The sequence below is a fragment of the Coenobita brevimanus genome, chromosome 103 (assembly GCF_032717465.1).
Source record: "Coenobita brevimanus isolate Jiangsu-jjx chromosome 103, ASM3271746v2, whole genome shotgun sequence".
Lineage (NCBI taxonomy): Eukaryota > Metazoa > Arthropoda > Malacostraca > Decapoda > Coenobitidae > Coenobita > Coenobita brevimanus.
In genome coordinates, this window is record NC_137056.1 from 35,424,007 (window position 1) to 35,445,456 (window position 21,450).

The 21,450-nt window shown below is 45.2% G+C and overlaps 1 protein-coding gene across 1 annotated transcript in view; it reads right to left on the minus strand.

Annotated features, from left to right (window-relative positions):
* Positions 1-9,683, minus strand: part of LOC145415674 (uncharacterized) — a 33,790-nt gene extending 24,107 nt beyond the window's left edge. Inside the window, exon 1 of the mRNA XM_080284890.1 lies at positions 9,611-9,683. Coding sequence (XP_080141016.1) covers positions 9,611-9,683 — 73 coding nt within the window. The remainder of the gene's footprint in view (positions 1-9,610) is intronic.
* Between the last annotated feature and the right edge of the window lie 11,767 nt (positions 9,684-21,450).

The window sequence follows — 21,450 nt, forward strand, 5'->3', positions numbered from 1 at the left end:
TACCTATATTTCCGTGTAATAAAATGTGCCAACTTGCGTTATTTATTTGTGGTGAATTTTTAAAATGTTTCACGGACTTATGAATCACCCAGTACATATACCTGTATATATACATATAGTATATATATATATACAGTACCCTCGCGTCCAGCACGGTAATATTGTCATGCATGGGTCACGTGTTGGACCAAAAACATGTTGGACTAACAATAGAGCTTATGGGAAAAAATGAATTATGTCAGCAACCCTCGAAAAAGTCACCCTAAATACCTACCATATACCTATACATATATTGGTACTATTGTAATTATGATAAATGGTACTGTGCTATGAATGATAACTAACCTTTTAGGATAGTGTTGGTGGGCTTGCTGGGAATGGAAGGTGGTATCCAAGGCTGTAGTTAGTCCTACTGGGTCCCCGGAGGATGGCTGCTGGCGTCACTAGCGGGTAATGGCTGTTGCTTCTCCTCAACCTCCCTCATAAATCCTTCAAAATCAAACCTCCCTCATAAATCCTTCGAAATCACACTCAGAATCACTATCTTCGTCCACAGCCATGGAATGTCCTGCTTCTGCCTGTCATAGCACTCGGCAAAGTGCATGCTTCTCACACTGTTGCCGGAGCCCCGTCTCGTGACTGTGGAAAGTGATCGCTGTCGCTGACTCGGTAGAGAATAAGGAGAAGCAACTTTGTTTATAAACTGGTACGCACGCCGATGAGAAGGGTTTCAAAACGATTGATATTTATTCTAAAATATTAATATGTATTCAGTGTCAGGCTAAATGTTCAATGCTGTAGTACGATACATTCTCTGTTGAGTCGCCTGGGTTTTGGTCACACTGTTTTCCCCATCGTATGCTCGGCAGGAATCATCCAGATGAATTCCAAATTCCCGTGGTATCGGCAATTTTACCACGTTACCATTCAGATTTACCATCATATCCTCGGCAAACCTGGTACGAAGTGCCGTGTGATAGCCTTCGGCTGCCACGATCTTAAGTTTTTTATTATGATCACGTTGGCTTCATTCATGTCGTAGGCCTTGGCAATGTCAACTTTCCTCTCCCCTTTCTTCTTCCTCTCGATGCTTTCTAGCTTGGTGGCCTGAGGGAGGTGCCGACGCTTCTTGGGGTTCTCAGAAGGCTTCCTAGGTATCGTGAGCAGGGTAAAATGCAGTAACAAGGGCAGAAAATACAGCAAGAAAAAAGCACCTTCCAATGCAATTATGCGACTGAGTGGCTCTTTGGCGGGAGAAATGTAAACAAAACATCACGTGACACCAGAGGCGCTTTTAATTGGGCGGCATCACGATCACGTCACGATAGCGGGCGGGGAAGGCTACTTGATCAGAAGTTTTTCATTGGCTATCATCATCATAGGAATGTCCAGTATGGCCGTGTTGGACCGGGGGTGATCGTGCTAGAGTGAACTCTGCAGATTTGGCCCACTTCTCGGAGCTCTGTGCGTGTTATGCTAACACACTCGTGTTGCAGTAATTAAATCATATTAAATAATACTAATTAATTGCTCACCGTGCTGGACTCGAATCGTGCTGGACTAACGCGTGCTGGATGCGAGGGTACTGTATGTATATATATATATATATATATATATATATATATATATGTATATATACATCCTCGGTATACATATATATATATATATATATATATATATATATATATATAGTATAAATATATATGTATACAGTACCCTCGCATCCAAAACGGTAATATTGTCGCCTGAGGGTCCTGTCTAGGACAAAAAACGTCTTGGACCAACATAAGACCTTATGGAAAAAATTAATATTGTCACAAAATTTTGAAGTGTCCCTAAAAACATCAACCTAGGCCTATTTTGGCACCACAACAAGTTTCCTCACCTTGAAAGTGTGTGTGTTTTTGAGCTTATCTCCAGGTTAGTAGCTCAATTATTTCCAGCTTAGTATCCTGAGGTTGATGGCAGCACTTCAAGGGGTTGGCAGACGGTTTCCTAGGCATGGTTACGTAAGATGAGGCAGTAACCTAGGAGCAAACACTGAGTGCAACATGTGGTAAGTGTGTCCACGATGCTCTGGTGAAAGACAAAAGCAAGCCCTGCTTGCTCATCGTGTGACCAGATGCCAATATTTTATTGGGCAACATCGCAACCACATCACTCTCCTGGGTGCGTGAACCGGGCTGGACCAAGTGAGACCGTCACAGCTGTATTCTCCTCAGATTTGGGGGGTTATGAACCGCTGGTTCCATATTGGACGTATGCAACCGTATTACAGCAATATTTTGGATTATTATTTATGGTCTCTGTCTTGGATGCGAAACATCTTGGACAAACCCATGTTGGACGCGAGGGTACTGTATATATATACATATACAGTATATATACAGTAATCGCACATTTTTTGCGGATTTTTTGTCTACGGTTTTGCCCTCTCGCGGATTTTCTTAGCATTAATAAGTTCAACTAAAATATCCTTGAATATAAAGAAAACAAAAAATTTGAAATTCCCGCAGCTTCCAATTGTAGCGCAGTAAACTCACGCCACCCTCTGTCCCTTTCCTGCAGCCCCTCTGCCAGTGTTACCAAATCTAGCATAATTTTATTCTTTTAGCATAATTTTGATCAAATTTTCGAGTCTGGAATATTTTTTAGCATATTAGAAGTTTTAGCATCATTCTAGCATAATTTTGAATGGAATGGAATATTTTTGGAATAATTTTATAAAAGCTACAAATCAGAGAGAAAGAGAGAGAGACGAATAAGGTAAGAAGATGTTTGAATAGCTGGTTACTTTCAGTTTGGCCTTGGTTGGGTTGGATTAGGTTAGGTTAGGTTGGATTAGGTTAGGTTTTAGGTTAGGTTCGGTTTGGTTCGGTTAGGTTAGGTTAGGGTAAGTTTGAGCTTTGTATTTTACCCATGAAACCTAGGTTTTTCCGATGGATTTTGGTATGATTCATTCGATTTTCAGCTTCATTTCAGTCGGAAATGACCATTTTCTGTGTTACAGAAGAAATCTGTGCAGCATGTGAGGTGGTGTTGGGGTACAGAGAAGACAAAAGGGGGTGCAAGGAACAGCATAGTGGAATGAAGAGGTGAGAGAGGCTGTGGAACAAAAGATGAAAGCATATAGTGAGTGGATGAGAAACAGGGGTGTGGAAGAAGTTGAGAGACGGAAGAGAGAGTTATATGCAGAGAGGAAAAGAGGTGAAAAGATTAGTATGAGAGAGTAAGAAGACAGTGGGTGAGGAATTTGGAAGGAATTTGAGTACAAAGTCGAGGGAATGTAGGAAAAAAGTTCTGGAAAGAGGTAACGAGAGTTAGACAGGGTGGCAATGGACTTAGTCTGAGAGTGAAAGAAAGAAATGGTTGATTGCTAGTGAAAAAGGGAGAAAAAGTGAAAAGATGGAGAGAACACTTTAAGGAATTGCTGAACATAGAGAATGAAAGTAATGCAAGTACAGTAAAAGCTCGATTAACTGGCATCCGATGCATCGGAACATCCGCACAACCAGAATGCAAAGTCGATCCAGCATGGGGTCGAAAATATTCCAGATATCAGTCGTCGCCGATTCAGATCACCCAGTTCCTTCCACTTCTTCAGCTCCTGACCTTGTTCTTTCCACTTCTCCACTGTCTGAATCCTCATCTCATGATCCTGATGATCCCCCTATAATTCTTGATTAGTTCCGTACAGTACAGGATAAATTAGTGTATGCATCTGAGTTTCCAAAATTACCTTGGCCTGTAACATATGCTGAAATTTTCTTTAAATAATTTTGGGTAATGTTTGCTGGTTTCTGTTCAGTCCTGTACAATTTCTCTTGCTGTCTTTTTTGTATATTGTAGTACACCCGTACTTTATGTCTATATCTATCTATTGCCAGACGCCTCAATCCCGTTTGGGGTGGTCACAAACAAATCGCCTCCAAGTCGCCCTGTCTCCCGCCATTTCACTGCCCTGCTCCCAACTCACACCCCCCTCTCTCATATACCTCTCCACCCCATCCCTCCATCTCATCCTCGGCCTCCCCCTCCCTCTTCCCCCCTCCACCTCACTCACATACACTCTCTTCGTCAGTCTTTCACCCTCCATCCTCTCCACATGGCCAAACCACCTCAGTGTGTTCCTCATAACGCTTCCTATCACATCCACATCAACACCACAACGCTCCTTTATATTCAGTACTGTATGTAATACTGAATAATGTACTTTATGAAATAAAGTCCCAAGTTTGGTCCTATCTCATTTGCTTTACCTCCCAGAAAATTTCTAAGAGAAACATTCTGTTATCCAGAAAATTCCATATCTGGAATGAAAGAATCCCCATGCATTCTGGTTAACTGAGTTTTTACTGTATAAGTGGATGGGGAATGGCTGGGAGAAGCGAGGAAGAAATCAGTAGGATGGAAGTTGTGGAAGCAATGAATAATATCAAAATGGGGAAAGCCCCAGTAATTGATGGAGTGTGTGGTGAAATGTTGAAGCATGGGGGAGAGATAAGTAGAATGGATGTGGAAGATGTGGAGACTGGCCTGAGAGGAAGGCAGAGTCCCGGAGGATTGGAAATCAGGTATAAATATTCCCTTGTACAAAGGAAAACCCCCCTACCCCCTGGGGGTAGGGAGGTTTTTCAAGAATACTCCCCCAGTATCCCTGCTTGTTGTATGAGGCGACTAAAAGGGTTGGCGGAGGGTTAGTGATCCTCCCCGGAAAACAACTATGGTAACTAAAAAGACAAACAATAAGCCTCGGACAAGGACTGACCAAAAGATGACGACCAAGGACCGGACAAAGGACATGGTTATCGGAACTTGGAATGTAAGGGGAGCGAATGATGAGGTGAAAGAGAGAGAGATTGTCCAGGTGCTTGAGGGTGCGAAAGTTGATGTATGCAGTATAACTGAAACGAAATCGAGAGGTGAGAGTGTGAGAGCATGGGAGTATGGATGGAGTATATGTGCAGGAGTAGGTGAGAATGAGACGGCAAAGGAAGGAGTATGTTTAGTTGTGAATAAAAGATGGAAGAAGAGCATAAGAGAGTATGTATCAGTTGGGTCATGGATTGTGTGGGTAAGATTGAAAGTTGGAATACAAATGTGGGCGATTGTGTGTGTGTTTATGTGCCAACACAAGATCGTGCAAGCAGAGTGAGAGAAGAGTTCTGGACAAATGGGGAAGTGTGCATGGAAAAGTTTGGAAGGAATGAGAGAGTGTTTTTGATTGGTGATATGAATGGTAAAGTAGGGAATGTGAAGGTGGATGGAATAGTTGGTGAGTGGGGTGTGCCTGCTGAGATAGATGAGAATGGCAGTGCATTAGTGGACATTTGTGCTGGGAGGGGGTTGGTGATAGACAATACCCTCTTCAGGCACAAGATGATCCACAGGTATACATGGCGAGTGATGAGAAGGGTGGGTGGTGAACTGAGTGAAAGGAAGGCAATGATTGATTATGTGTGTGTGGATGAAAGGATGCGAAAATGTGTAATGGATGCAAGAGCTTATAGAGGTTGGGGGAGTGGACTTTCTGACCACTACTTGGTGGTGGCCAGAATCAAGGTCCAATTAGGATGGAGAAATAGAAGAAGGGAGGGACAGGAAGAAGAAGTATTTGTAAGGAGAGTGGAAAGGTTACAAGAGGATGAGAAAAAGGCTGAGTATAAGACAGAAGTGGAGGAACAATTGGGCAAATATGAATTGGAGCAGATGGGGGACGTGGAAGGTGTGTGCAGGATATTTACAGAAGAAATATGTGCAGAATGTGATGTGGTGTGTGGGAGGAAGACAAGACGGAGGGGTGTGCAAGGAACAGCGTGGTGGAATGAAGAGGTAAGACAGGCTGTGGCACAAAAGAAGAAAGCATACAATGAATGGATGAGAAATAGGGGCGTGGAAGAAGTTGAGAGGCGGAAGAGAGAGTTATATGTAGAAAGAAAGAAAGAGGTGAAACGATTAGTAAGATAGTGTAGGAAGACAGCGAATGAGGAATTTGGAAGGAACTTGAGTGTTAAGTGGAGGGACTGTAAGAAAATGTCCTGGAAAGAGGTGAAAAGAGTAAGACTGGGTGGAAGTGACGTTGCAGGGGAGTGAAATATAAAAATGGTAGATTACTAGTGGAGAAGGGAGAAAAAGTGAGCAGATGGAGAGAACACTAAGGAATTGTTGAACATAGAGGATGGAAGTAATGCGAGTATAAGTGACTGGGGAATGGCTGGGAGGAGGAGGGAGGTGAGAAGACAGGAAGAAATCAGTAGGATAGAAGTTGTGGAAGCAATGAAGAAAGTTAAAATGGGGAAAGACCCAGGAATTGATGGAGTGTGTGGTGAAATGTTGAAGTATGGGGTAGAGATAGTTGTACTGTAGAATGGATGTGGAAAATGTGCAGATTGGCCTGGGAGGAAGGTAGAGTCCCGGAGGATTGGAAGTCAGGTATAATTATTCCCTTGTACAAAGGAAAAGGGGAAAAAGAAGTGTGTGGTAGTCACAGGGGCATCTGTCTTAGTATAACAGGAAAAGTGTATGGTAGGATACTTATTGACAGAGTTAGAGAAAGAACAGAGGAATTAGTTGGAGAAGAACAGGGAGGCTTTAGGAAGGGAAGAGGTTGTGTAGATCAGATATTCATTCTTAGATCATTAGTGGAAAAGTTTCTAGAGAAGGGAAAGAAGTTGTATGCAGCTTTCATGGATTTGGAGAAAGCATATGACAGGGTGGCTAGACAAGGATTGTGGAAAGTATTAAGAACATACGGAGTAGATGGGAAGTTGTTGAATGCTGTGAAGAGTATGTATGATGGTGCTAAGGCTGCAGTGCGTGTGGATGGTGAACTGAGTGAATTTTTCCCTTTGAAGGTTGGGTTGAAACAGGGATGTGTCATGTCTCCATGGTTGTTCAATCTGTTCATGGATGGGGTAATAAAAGAGGTACAAGGTAAGGTAGTGGATCTTGGAGTGGCTCTGGTGAGAGAGGGTAGTGTTTGGAAACTCCCTGTACTGTTGTTTGCAGATGATACTATGTTGTTGAGTGAAGACAAAGGAGAGCTGCAAGGCTTGGTGGATGAATTTGGGAGAGCGTGTAAGAAACGGAATCTAAAGGTGAATGTAGGGAAGAGTAAAGTGATGGTCTTTGAGAGAGGTGAAGTCAGTGAATGTACAGCGAGGTTGGATGGTGAGGAATTGGAAAATGTGAGAACCGGTACGTTTAAGTACTTGGGTAGTGTGATGAGTAAGGATGGAGGTTTGGAGGGTGAAGTGCTTGAAAGGGTACAGCAGGGAAGAAAGGTTGCTGGTTCCTTGAAAGCAGTGATAAGAAGCAGGGAAGTGAGCATGGAAGTGACAAAGTTACTACATGACAGTATTGTGATACCAACTCTAACATATGGAAGTGAAGCTTGGACGTTGCTGGAAGGACACAAGTCAAGAGTGAGAGCAGTGGAAATGAGTTATTTAAGAGGATAGGAGAGACAGGCTGGCAAATGAGGATATAAAGGAGCATTGTGGTGTGGATGTGATAGGAAGCGTTAAAAGGAATACACTGAGGTGGTTTGGCCATGTGGAGAGGATGGAGAATGAAAGACTGACGAAGACAGTGTATGTGAGTGAGGAGGAGGGGGAAGAGGGAGGGGGAGGCCGAGGATGAGATGGAGGGATGGGGTGGAGAGGTATATGAGAGAGGGGGGTGTGAGTTGGGAGCGGGACAGTGAAATGGCGGGGTACAGGGCGACGTGGAGGCGATTTGTTTGTGGCCACCCCGAACAGGACTGAGGCATCTGGCAATAGATAGACAGAAAGACAATGGAAAAGGGGGAAAAAGAAGTGCATGATAATCATAAGGGCATTTGTCTTCTCAGTGTATTACGAAAAGTATATGGCAAGATACTTACTGACAGAGTTAGGGAAATAACTGAGGAATTAGTTGGAGAAGAACAGGGAGGTTCTAGGAAGGGAAGAGGTTGTGTAGATCAGATATTCATTCTTAGATCTTTAGTGGAAAAGTTTCTAGAGAAGGGAAAGAAGTTGTATGCTGCCTTCATGGATTTGGAGAAAGCATATGACAGCGTGGATAGACAAGGATTGTGGAAAGTATTTAGAATATATGGAGTAGATAGGAAGTTGCTGAATGCTGTGAAGAGTATGTATGAGGGTGCTAAGGCTGCAGTGTGTGTGAATAGTGAACTGAGTGAATTTTTCTATTTGACGGCTGGACTGAAACAGGGATGTGTCACGTCTCCATGGTTGTTCAATCTGTATATGACTGGGGTTATAAATGAAATACAAGGTATGGGAGTGGATGCTGGAATGGTGCCAGTGAGAGAGGGCAGTGTTTGGAAACTCCCTGTACTGTTGTTTGCAGATGATACTGTGTTGTTAAGTGAAGATGAAGGAGAGCTGCAAGGCTTGGTGGATGAGTTTGGGAGAGTGTGTAAGAAATGGAATCTAAAGGTGAATGTAGGGGACAGTAAAGTTATGGTTAATGAGAGAAATTAAGTCAGTGAATGTACAGTGAGGCTGGATGAGGAGGAAATGGAAAATGTGAGTGTATTTAAGTACTTGGGTAGTGTGATGAGTAAGGATGGGAGTTTGGAGGGTGATGTGCTTGAAAAGGTACAACAAGGAAGAAAGGATGCTGGTTCCTTGAAAGTAGTGACAAGAAATAGGGAAGTGAGCATGGAAGTGGAAAAGTTACTACACGACAGTACTGTGATACCAACTCTATTGTATGGAAATGAAGCTTGGACCTTGTTGGAGGGACAGAATTCAAGAGTGAGGGCAATGGAAATGAGTTATTTGAGAGGAGCCTGTGGGGTCACATGGAGAGAGATACTGACAAATGAGGATGTGAAGGAGTGTTGTGGTGGGGATGTGGATGTGATAGGAAGCATTAGGAAAAACACACTGAGGTGGTTTGACCATGTGGAGAGGATGGAGAATAAAAGACTGACAAGGAGAGTGAATGTGAGCGAGGTGGAGGCCAAGGATGACATGGGGGGATGTAGTGGAGAGGTATATGAGAGAGGGGGGTGCGAGCTGGGAGCAGGGCAGTGAAATGGCGGGGGACAGGGAGAAATGGAGGCGATTTGTTTGTGGCCACCCCTTATGGAATTAAAGCATCTGGCGATAGGTAGATAGATAGAGACCATACTGAACTGTAGGGCTTATAGGGTTGCCACTCTAACAAACATTTCACAAAAAGGAGAAAATACTGGGACATGAAACCTGTTTCTACAGAAGAGTAATGGGGGGGGGAAATCTATGGATCCCTTCAAGTCACCATCGTATTACAGCAGTACTCCCCCGTCAATCACCAAACTGTTATGAACTGTGTCCAACTGCAGTGAAGTAACAATCCAAATATTTAATCATACTGTTTCATTTTCAAATGCTGCTTTATGAGCACAACTACATAACACACAGTGTTGAACCACATCACAGCAATGACATAATTGCTTCTTATGTTTCCACTGGTTGTTGTTATAGCTTCCATTAAACCTCTTACACTAAAGGTATCTCTTCTAAGTTATATGAAACTGTTTGATGGCAGAACAAAGTGAAAGCTGTGACCTTGGGATGAAAGGGTTAAAATATGACAGAGAAGAATTTAACCTTACCTTCAAAACAATTATGACAAGCTTCAAGCAGGTTCTTCAAGGACTGTTGATTCAGTGTCACAAATGATCCCATTTTTATTTTTATGAGCTGGAGATCTTGAAGAGTATTTTCAGTGACCTCCTCAACAGGACGGGAATTAAAAAATGCACAACACAACCTGAAAACAAAACAGTACATAAACCATAATCTACTGTGCTTAAGAGCCATGATCATTACTTGAGTAGATGAATTACAACAATTCCTCCCCCATTCTCTCTCTCCAAACAATTAACTTGAATTTAAAACCATGGCTCTGAATATTATTGAATGCAAAGATATTTTTATACATACCTGGCAACACGAAACATGAGCCATAAATGTAGAAAATGTCACAGGTAGTAATAGCTACCGTACCAAAGGAAGCTTCCTGGGCTCTAAAACAGGATCAATGCTTTTAATTTTGCCTAAACAGTACTGTTTCATCAGATGCATAGTTCCACTGTTCATTCATACTGGTTGCAATGAAAAACAAATTTCCGCAGTCAAAAATGGAAGAGACACCTTACAAAAGTAAGGGTGGAGTTGTTGTTGATGATGCTAAACCCCTGTTTATCTGGATGAGTAGACCCACTGACCACAGGTCAGCAACAGCTTGTCTGGGGCCATCCTTCAAGTACAGTACCGGTACATACAGCACATACACTGCATGGGGAACTGGTGCCCCCTTGTGGTAGACAGTACCACACCAAGGTTGAACCAATCTTTCTACAGAGATGCAAGGAAATATGAGGAGGTTTGGCTCTCAGGTGGACACTGCACTTGCTCCATCCAAGATGCACAGCACCACCTTGTATACGCTCCTCTTCAGGGGTGAGATAGCACTCACTGGCTGAGGCAGAAAGTGAGCCAGAACTCAATGGTGTACATAGTCATATGAAATTTTTATAGTTTCATGAGAAAGCCTACGAAGCAAGTACCCTCCCAAGAAATTCCATCAGACTGATAATTAATTACCTTTAACTGCCAATACCAAACTTAAATCTTATGGCGTATGGTATTCTTTATATTTGTTATTCTGCCGAAGATGATTATGGTCAGCTTTGGAAATATCTCTAATAGTGAAAGGATTCTTCAAGGCTATACCAGTATATAACCCACCCTTAATCAGGGGTGCGAGATAGGTCTGTTAGGTTAGGCAAGGATGCTGTCCTCAAATGTGATTCATTACTGAACAGTAGAAAATAAAGTGAGGTTGTATCTTTTACAGTGACCCCCTGGTTATTGTGCACTTGGTTACAGTGGTTTCATTATCACTGCTAGATGAAAATCTCCATTCCTACCATTATCGTATATTTTCTGGGTAAAAAACTTTGTTACTGTGAACCTGAGTTGATATCTGCTGACCATGATGGTGCAAAATCTATTGTTTCTGATGGCTTTAAGGGATTAAAAGATGAGGCCTACTTGGGGAGTTAATCCCTGGTAGTGGAGACCACTAACTCTCCACCCCCTAGTCTCAGCAGGATAGGAAAGTATGAAAAAGATAAAATCAGACCCCTCAAAGTGACTCTTTGCAGTAAACATATTGTGGATGAAATTCTGAGCATGGCAAGTGAGCTACAGGCTACTGTACTGAGTTTAAACATGTGGTAATAAGAAGGAATCTAAACAAGGGGGATAGGGATGTATTAAAAGAATGGCTCAACTAGGCCAAAGAGATATGAACAGTGAGAACTGAAGAGGTGCTCATTTTTTCTATAAGGTTGTGGGACTGCAAATAAGGATGTGGTTGACAAAGATGGTATCAGTGGCATAAGGAATGTGGAAAGCATGAGAAGTGGAAGCAATGACTATTTATGTGTTTTGTACGGCAATATGGAATGACTGATATCTAAGTTACAGTAAGTGAGAGGTGCTATAGCTACAAAACAGAAAACCGGATATGGTATGGTTAACAGAGACTAAACCTGTTCCCAAACTTGCAAGCATAGTTTTGAAGATACAAGACTATGAGACAGCAATATCAGGAGAGACATTTTTAATGTCTGTGTTGGCCAATACTACATGCATGGCTCTTGCAAACTTCACCACAGGTCTTACCCAACCCAATACCAGTAACATTAATTACTGGTATGTTCCCAGGTGGACGAGAATGGTAGTGCTCTAGTGGACATTTGTGCCGGGAGGGGGGGGGGGAGGGCTGGTGATAGCCAATACTCTGAAAATCCACAGGTATACGTGGTGTGGCGAGTGATGAGAAGGGTGGGTGGTGAACTGAACGAACGGAAGGCAATGATTGATTGTGTGTGTGTGGATGACAGAATGAGAAGGTGTGTACTGGATGCAAGAGCGTATAGAGGCTGGGGGAGTGGACTTTCTGACCACCACTTGGTGGTGGTGAAAATCAAGGTTGTAATTAAGTTCAGAAATAGAAGAAGGGCAGGGCACGAGGAGGTAGTTCTTTCAAGAAGGGTGGAAAGGTTACAAGGGGATGGAACAATGGCAGAATATGAGAGAGAAGCAGAGGAGCAATTGGGTAAATATGATTTGGAGAAGATGGGGGAGGTGGAAGATGTGTGCAAGATATTCACAGAAGAAATCTGTGCAGCATGTGAGGTGGTGTTGGGGTACAGAGAAGACAAAAGGGGATGCATGGAACAGCTTGGTGGAAGGAAGAGGTGAGAGAGGCTGTGGCACATAAGAAGAAAGCATTTAGTGAGTGGATGAGAAACAGGGGTGTGGAGGAAGTTGAGAGACTGAAGAAAGAGTTATATGCAGAAAGGAAGAGAGAGGTGAAAAGATAAGTGAGAAAGAGTAAGAGAAGAGTGGATGAGGAATTTGACTATAAAGTGGAGGGAATGTAAGAAAATATTCCGGAAAGAGGTAAAGAGAGTTAGACAGGGTGTTAAAGAAGCTAGTCAGGGCGTGAAAGATAAAAAAGGCTGATTACTAATGGAGAAGGAAAAAAAAGTGAGCAGATGGAGAGAACTATCTATCTATCCATACCCCAACGTCCTAATCCCGCAAAGGGTGGCTGCAGACAAAACGCCTCCAAGTCGCTCTGTCCCCCACCATTTGACTATCCTCCCCCCAACTCACTTCCCCCCTCCCTCATATACCTCTCAACTCCATCCCTCCACCTCATCCTCAGTCTTCCCCTCCCTCTCCCTCCTCCACTTGGCTTCCATACATCCTCTTAGTCAGTCTTTCATCTCTATTCTCTCCACATGTCCAAACCACTTCAGTGTATTTCTCCTAATTTTCTCAACCACATCCACATCCACCCCACAACATTCCTTCACTTCTTCATTCGTCAACCTGTCCCTCCACATGCTCCTCTCAAGTAATTCATTTCCACTGCTCTCACTCTTGACTTGTTCCCCTCTAGCAAGTTCCATGCCTCGCTTCCATACGTCAGGGTATGGATCACAATACTGTACTATCATGCAGTGACTTCTTAACTTCCATACGCACCTCGCTATTTCTCATCACTGCTTTTAGTGAACCAACAACCTTCCTTCCCTGCTGTACCCTTCCAAGCACTTCATCCCCAAAAGTTCCATCCTTACTGATCACATTACCCAAGTACCTGAATGCACTCACATTCTCCATATCCTCACCATCCAACCTCACTGTGCATTCTGTGACTTCATTCCTCTCAAACACCATAACTTTACTCTTGTTTACATTAACTTTCAGATTCCTCTTTCTTCACACTGTCCCAAATTCATTCACCAAACCTTGCAACTCCCATTCACCTTCCCTCAACAATACTGTATCATCACCAAACAGCAACACTGGAATCTTCCACATCTCACCCTCAATCATTAGAGCCACCCCCACATCCACTTCCTTTACAACCCCATCCATGTATATATTAAACAGCCATGGCGACATCACACATCCCTGTTTCAGTTCCACATTTAGATCAAAGAACTTACTCAGCTCATCATCCACTCGCACTGTAGCCCTAACTCCTCCGTACATGCTCTGCAAAGCACTCAACAATTTCCCCTCCACTCCATTTATTCTTAACCCTTTAACCGCGGGTGTCATCCCAGAATGACATTGGAAAAACTGGACCAAACCGCGGGTATCATTCTCGAATGTTTGTGAATACAGTATTTTGAATACCGCGCGTTTTTTCCGTGCGCCAATTGTTTCAAGGGAGAGTAGCTATTAAGTTCTTTCACTCCAGCCGACCCCCACCTCCCCCCCCCCGGTCCCCCACCTCCCACCCCCTGGGCCCCCCACCCCACCCCGGACCAAACACGCATCAGTATCTGTCCAGCTGTGTGAGTGACAACACTGCTGATGTGGCAGTGAAGTGCAGGCAATTACAGTGCCTTTTACCTGCCTCAGTGAACACAGAGTGGGTGTTTATCATATGTGCAGTGTTCATATATGTTTATAGTATTATTATCAGAATAAGGTTGGCATTTGGTAATGGTGTGTGGGCGAAAAATAGTGATTACAACACCGCTGATATGGCAGTGAAGTGCGGGCAATTACAGTGCCTTTTACCTGCCTCAGTGAACACAGAGTGGGTGTTTATCATATGTGCAAAGTTCATATATGTTTATAGTATTATTATCAGAATGAGGTTGGCATTTGGTAATGGTGTGTGAGCGAAAAATAGTGATTACAACACCGCTGATGTGGCAGTGAAGTGCAGGCAATTACAGTGCCTTTTACCTGCCTCAGTGAACACAGAGTGGGTGTTTATCGTATGTGCAGTGTTCATATATGTTTATAATATTATTATCAGAATGAGGTTGGCATTTGGTAATGGTGTGTGAGCGAAGGTAATGGTGTGTAAGCGAAAAATAGTGATTTTAGATCGCTCACTTCTAATGGCACTGCCCATCCAGTGATAATCAACGAAATCATGAAACCTACATCATTGCAAAGCCGATGGTTAGTACTTTCTAATGGTACCTCATTTTTCACTCTAGATTTATTCTGTGCAGAGTTATAAAGGTTTAAAGTTTGTTTACATTTTGGCTGGAACCCCCGCGGAAGAGGCCAGTCGGGGCAAAACAATGCCCGCAGTTAAAGGGTTAATACCTTCCACATACCTTGCCTATCTGTTATGGAGAGAACACTTTAAGGAACTGTTGAACATAGAGTATGAAAGTAATGCGAGTATAGGTGGATGGGGAATGGCTGGGAGAAGGAGGGATGTGAGAAGAGAGGAAGAAATCAGTATGATGGAAGTTGTGGAAGAAATGAAGAAAGTCAAAATGGGGAAAGCCCCAGAATTGATGGAGTGTGTGGTGAAATGCTGAAGCATGGGGTAGAGACGGTGGCAGAATGGTTGTGGAAGATATGCAGATTGACCTGGGAGAAAGGTAAAGTCCGAGAGGATTGGAAGTCAGGTATACTGTAATTATTCCCCTGTAGCTAAAAAAGGAAAAGGTGAAAAAGAAGTGTGTGGTAATCATAGGAGCATTTGTCTTCTTAGTGTAATAGGAAAAGTATACCGGTATGGTTGGATACTTGTTGACGGAGTTAGGGAAATAACAGGCATTAGCTAGAGAAGAACAGGGATGTTTTAGGAATGGAAGAGCTTGTGTAGATCTGATATTCATTCTTAGGTCTTTAGTGGAAAAGTTTCTAGAAAGGGGAAAGAAGTTGTATGCGGTCTTCATGGATTTGGAGAAAGCATATGACACGGTGGATTGACAAGGACTGTGGAAAGTATTAAGAATACATGTAAATGTGAAGTTCTTGAATGTAGAGCAGAGTATGTATGAGGGTGCTAAGGCTGCAGTGTGTATGGATAGTGAACTGAGTAAGTTTTTCTATTTGAAGGATAGACTGTAACAGGGATGTGTCATGTCTCCATGGCTGTTCAATCTGTAACCTATATGGATGGGGTTACAAAAGAGATACATGGAGGCAGTGGATGTTGGAGCGGTCCTAATGAGAGAGGGCAGTGTTTGGAAACTCCCTGTACTGTTGTTTGTAGATGATACTGTGTTATTACGTGAAGACGATGGGGAGCAGCAAGGCTTGGTGAATGAGTTTGGGACGGTGTGTAAGAAACAGAATCTAAAGGTGAATGAAGGGAAGAGCAAAGTTAAGGTCTTCGAGACACATGAAGTCACTGAACGTACAGTGAGGTTGGATGATGAGGAAATGGAAAATGTAAGTGTATTGAAGTACTTGGGTAGTGTGATGAGTAATGACGGAAGTTTAGATGGTGAAGTGCTTGAAAAGGTACAACAAGGAAGAAACGTTGCTGGTTCTTTGAAAGTTTGGGAAGAAACAGGGAAATGTGAATGGAAGTGAAAAAGTTACTGCATGACAGTATTGTGAAACCAACTCTAACATATGGAAGTGAAGCATGGACCTTGTTGGAGGGACGCAAGCCAAGAGTGAGGGCAGTGGAAATGAGTTATTTGAGAGGAGCATGTGGAGTCACATGCAGAGAGACTGAAAAATAATGAAGTGAAGGAGTGTTGTGGTTTGGATGTGAACGTGATAGGAAATGTTAGGAGAAACACACTGGGGTGGTTTGGTCATGTGGAGAGGATGGAGAGCAAGACACTGATGAGAGTGTATGTGAGTGAGGTGGAAGGGGGGGGGGAGAGGCCAAGGATGAGAATATGGAGGGATGGAGTGGAGAGGTATATAAGAGAGAAGGTGTTAGCTGGGAGAAGGGCAGTAAACTGGCAGGGTACATGGCGACAAATGCAGATTTGCAACTTGTAAAATAATACCCAAAACAAACTGGAGGAATATGAAGTGTATTGGTAAGGTCCTTCTACTTCCTCAAATAAAGTGTAACTTTACTTTAAAAATATTACTGTACTTTCCTTGTAGGAAGGGGGGGGGGGACAATAACCCAAGTTAATGAGTATGGGTAAATTCAGAGTCCACATGTACAATTAACTTATGCTTCTAGGAAAATGTGATGACAAAATTGTAAACCCTGTGTCTGCCCGAAAGTAAAAATATTACTTTTCTTATGGGGGGAGTGAACAATATCCAAGGTACCGTAATGAGTATGGGTAAAAGTAACAGTTCTTATGTACAGTACTCTACAATTAACTTACGCTTTTTGCAAAATGTGATGACAGCATACAAAATACAACAAAAACGTCGAACCTCATTCTCGCCAGAGTGACTGGACGAATCTTCTTTTTCTTGTGTGTAGGCTACACATCAGAGTGTGAACTTGCAAAGTGCAAATCCAGTAATTACAATGTGGATGGTACTCTGTGTTGTCAAGCAGAAATCTTCAAAAGCGCTAAGCTCAACTTTAAAAAGCGCTGAATTATAGGTGGAGTTCAAATTTTCTCACTAAATTGACTTCAAAACACGCTAGATATAAAACAAAATCTAAGGTTTTTTTTATGCTAAATTATGAACAGCACAAGATCTAGCATCAATGCTAAGTTGGCAACTCTGGGTACTGCAGGTGTCGGTGCACGATCTTGAATCACAGTTGGGGAAAAGGCTTATATAAAAATTAATCCTGGACAACTGATAGTCTGACACCCCTCAAATCACCATTTAAAAAAAATGCAAATCAGACTGAAAGCCGTACTCCGCGCCACGACGTCACAACCAATCTATCTGACAACAATGCGAGATTACTATAAGCGACAAATTATTGAATCGGCATTGACTTACCGAATCAGCAATTTTTGCTGGAAAATATTATAAGTTTTTATCACCGTATAGGTTCATATACGCCTATTTATCTGCAATCCGGTAAAAAGATATATATATATTAATTTTTTAAAATAGAAAACATACTCAAGTTGGCGGAAGTCTTTCGCCTTTCGTTCGCCGCCTTGAGATAAATAAATAAATATTGATTTGACGTACAAATAAGTGTATGGCATATTTTAACCTATTGACCGATATATTGGGAATTGTCCGTACTTATTTTCCATTATGAAGTTTGGAAATATAGGCTTTACTTGAACCAGTAGAAGGACTTTACCAATTCGTTTTCTGTATTTTTCTGGCGATTTTCAAGTAGTAAAATACCTTTTCCTGCTGAAAAATTTCCCACTTTTTTTTTTTATCACTAAAATGCAGTATAGTGCCCCCGTGAACATCCAGACACCCCCACAAGGAGCCCACAGAGGAGCAGCGGCAGCGTGCCGGGACTCGGTGCGACAACGGCCTAAGTCAGCCCAGGCCGCGCGCCCCTATGACCCGGAGCTAGCCCGCCGTCTCCATAGCAAGAATACCAGACTACCTGTAGCCGCTCTGAAGGTGTCTTCCTTCTGACGGCCTGTAGCCACTCGCCCCTCGCTAAGGAGACGGCCTATATCCGCTCTGAGGGTAAACAGGAGACGGCCTGTAGCAGCTCCCACCTTCGTCAGGAAATGGCCTGCAGCCGCTCCAAAGGTGTTCTTCCTGAGACAGCCTGTAGCCGCTCAAACCCCCTCCTGCTGGAGACGGCCTGTAGCCACTCCCGCCTTCGTCAGATGGCCTGTAGCCGCTCCGAAGGTGTTTCCCCTAAGACGGCCTGTATCCGCTCGCCCCTCGCTAAGGAGATGGCCTGTAGCCGCTCTGAGGGTAACGAGGAGATGGCCTGTAGCCACTCCCGCTGAAATGCATGGCTTGCAAGTCAGTGCCCCTGGAGACGATGTGAGAGAAGAACAACATAGTACCCCCAGAAACACGGTGGGAAAGAAACAGTGTAGTGCCCCCAGAAACACACCGACACCCCTACCCGGACCCCACGGAGTAGCCACACCCACACTAGGGGACCCAGTACGACAACAGCATAAGCCAGCCCGGGCTGTGCGCTCTTATCACACTCAGCCGTCGCATCGCCAAAATAGCAGAAGGAGGACACTACCTTCGGGGAGCGGGACTGCCCAGTCAGACTGGGGTGGAACTGATATTTTAGTTTCCAACAGCGACCCTCTGGAGACGGCCAATTGCTGCTTCCGCCTTTGTCAGTTGGCCAAGCGTCGCACTGAAGGTGTTTCTACCGAGACGGCCGATTGCTGCTCATCTCTTCTGCCCCAGGAGACGGCTGATTGCTGCTCCACCCTCCTGCCGAAGGAGACGGCCGATTGCCGCTCTGGAAGCGCTGCCCCTGAGACAGCCGATTGCCACTCAACCCTCCTGCCGAAGGAGACGGCCGTTTGCCGCTCTAGAGGCGCTGCCCCCGAGACGGCCGATTGCCGCTCCACCCTCCTGCTGAAGAAGATGGCCGATTGCCGCTCCGGAGGCGCTGCCCCTGAGACGGCCAATTGCCACTCCCTCCTCCTGCCGAAGGAGATGGCCGATTGCTGCTCTGGAAGCACTGCCCCCGAGACGGCCGATTGCCGCTCACTCCTGCTGAAGGAGACGGCCGATTGCCGCTCTACAGGTGTTGCCCCCAAGATGGTCGATTGCCGCTCACTCCTCCTGCCGAAGGAGACGGCCAATTGCAGCTCCCCCCTCCTGCAGAAGAGACGGGCCCATGGCCTCTGGAGAGGTGACCAGAGGTGCGCTGACTCCCCCACACAGCCATGGCCTATTGCCGGGCCCTACGGCCAGACAGAGGTGCCGACATCGCCCCTGCGTGAGACAGATGCCCGGCTCCCCCACATCAGAGAGACCCCACAAGGCCTAATGGCCTCCCCTGGCCTCGGTCCCTACACCTGGCCCTGGAGAAGACTCGCCTGTCGGGCCCTAGCACAAGACGGTGCCGCAGCCCCCGCCTGACGGCGCCCCTTGATTCTGGGGACCGCAGCCCTCAGTCTCCCCGAGCCCTCCCCAGGACTCCCGGGCGCAACCTCTTCACGCCCAAGAGACGGCGAAGGACCTCCACCTCTGGCCAAGACAGGAGCCAGAGACTCCTGGACCTGTTTGGCCCCAGCCCTGAGGGCCACACCCCTAATCCCAGCCCGGAGACTACGGGCCCTTGTGCCACTTTTTTTTTTTTTTTTATGTGTCTGACTCTGGGCATAGGCTTCACAGCCTGCTTTCAAGGCTCAGTAGTCCTCCTACGTACCACACACCTCTACATGTCACCACTTCGGCGCTAAAACCCACCGTCCATACTGAATACATGCTAGGGCTGTCTCGTATTAGCGAGGGTATTTTTAAGACATGTCGGCGGGTGTTCTGGTAGATCAGTAAAGTCTGATTTTTACTAAATTCAAATCCTTAAACCGTTCCCTGCCCCACCGGGATTTGAACCCGGGTCCGTTAGGATCGCAGGCCACCTCTCTACCGATTGAGCCACCGCCTCCACGTGCAGCCCTGGACTTGAGAAGACGCCCCTGCGAGCCGTCCCGTGCCCTCTCAGCACGCCTTTCCCTGGCGGTGCCCCTAGCCCAGCTAAATAGACGCTGGCGTGTCTCCCTGCCACCCCCACGACACGAGTGAATCTATGTCAAGTGTGGTATTGCCCCAAGACTAGTGAAGGAAATTATATTAAGTGTGACGTTACCCTAGAAAATAGGTTACAGTGATATAGTGATTTAATGTATGTCCAATGTCAGGGCGAGTGAAATCACGGGCGAGTGAGTAGGAACGAGTACAGTGAGTGGGTCCCGAGAAATCTGACTCATGAGTGACGCCCTCATAAGGAACCAGTAAGAACTCTTCCCCTGAAGAAGTCTCTGTAGTGAAAATATACGTATGTCCCTTGTTGTTAGAAAAACAATGGAAAAGTGAGAGTAATATCCTTCCCTCTGTATTACCGTAAACACAGTGAATATCCAGTGTCCCTCTATTCTCTCCCTCCCTACAACACCCCCTCCCCATAACTTAACGTAATATAAACGAGAGAGAGAATCAAATGTCAAAACCCTTTTTCTATTAGGTGATGCTAAGAGTGAATTAGTAATACGTATCCTTTTCCAATATTACCATAACTCTGTTCCGGCTCGTCACGAGTCCTCTCCCTCCCTCCCCCCCCCCCCCGTGTGAACTCCCTCTCCTGCGCTCCCACGTGCGCCCGTGTTCCCTGTACACCTGTTCACTAGACTTTCCGTATTGGCAACCGTAGTGGTTAAGTCAGTATCCTGCGAGATATTAATATCCTAAGTAAGGTTTTATTTCTGTGTCACTTATCTTGTTGTATTATCTGCATTTTGTCCTGTGTCTGACTGTGGGAATATACGTGTAAAAGGTTATTGCCTAGAGTTTTTGTGTCCTGCCTCTCTTTCATCGCACTAAGCTCCGGTCTCGAAAGAGGACCCCGCTACACGTTAGGTGTTTTAGGACCGAGGAGTCGGGCCTTTTTCACCTAGCATTACATCCGCCTTCATCAGACAGCCTGTAGCCGCTCCGAAGGTGTTCCGCCTGAGACGGTCTGTAGCCGCTCGCCCCTCACGAAGGAGACAGCCTGTAGCCGCTCGCCCCTCACGAAGGAGACAGCCTGTAGCCGCTCTGAGGGTAATGAGGAGACGGCCTGTAGCCACTCCCACCTTCGTCAGACAGCCTGCAGCCGCTCCCACCTTCATCAGACGGCCTGTAGCCGCTCCGAAGGTGTTCCCCCTGGTACGGCCTGTAGCCACTCAACACCCCTCCTGCAGGAGACAGCCTGTAGCCGGTCCTGCCTTCATCAGAAGGCCTGTAGCCGCTCCGAAGGTGCCCCTGGGTTTGCTGGCAGCCACCCACTCCCTCAGGCCACGGCCAGTAGCCGGGCCTTGGCGCCAGCCTGTAGCTGCGTCCCTAGGAAGCCATGGCCAGCAGCCGGGCCTTGGCACCAGCCTGTAGCCGCGTCCCTAGGAAGCCACGGCCAGTAGCCGGGCCCTACGGCTGGAGACGGCCTGTAGCCACTCTGCCGCCTGTAGCTGACGCCTGTTCCCTGACCCCTGACACAGAGGGAGTCTCGGGAGTAGAGGAACATTGGAAAGGCCCTGTAATCTCACCCGGCCTCTGCTCCCTA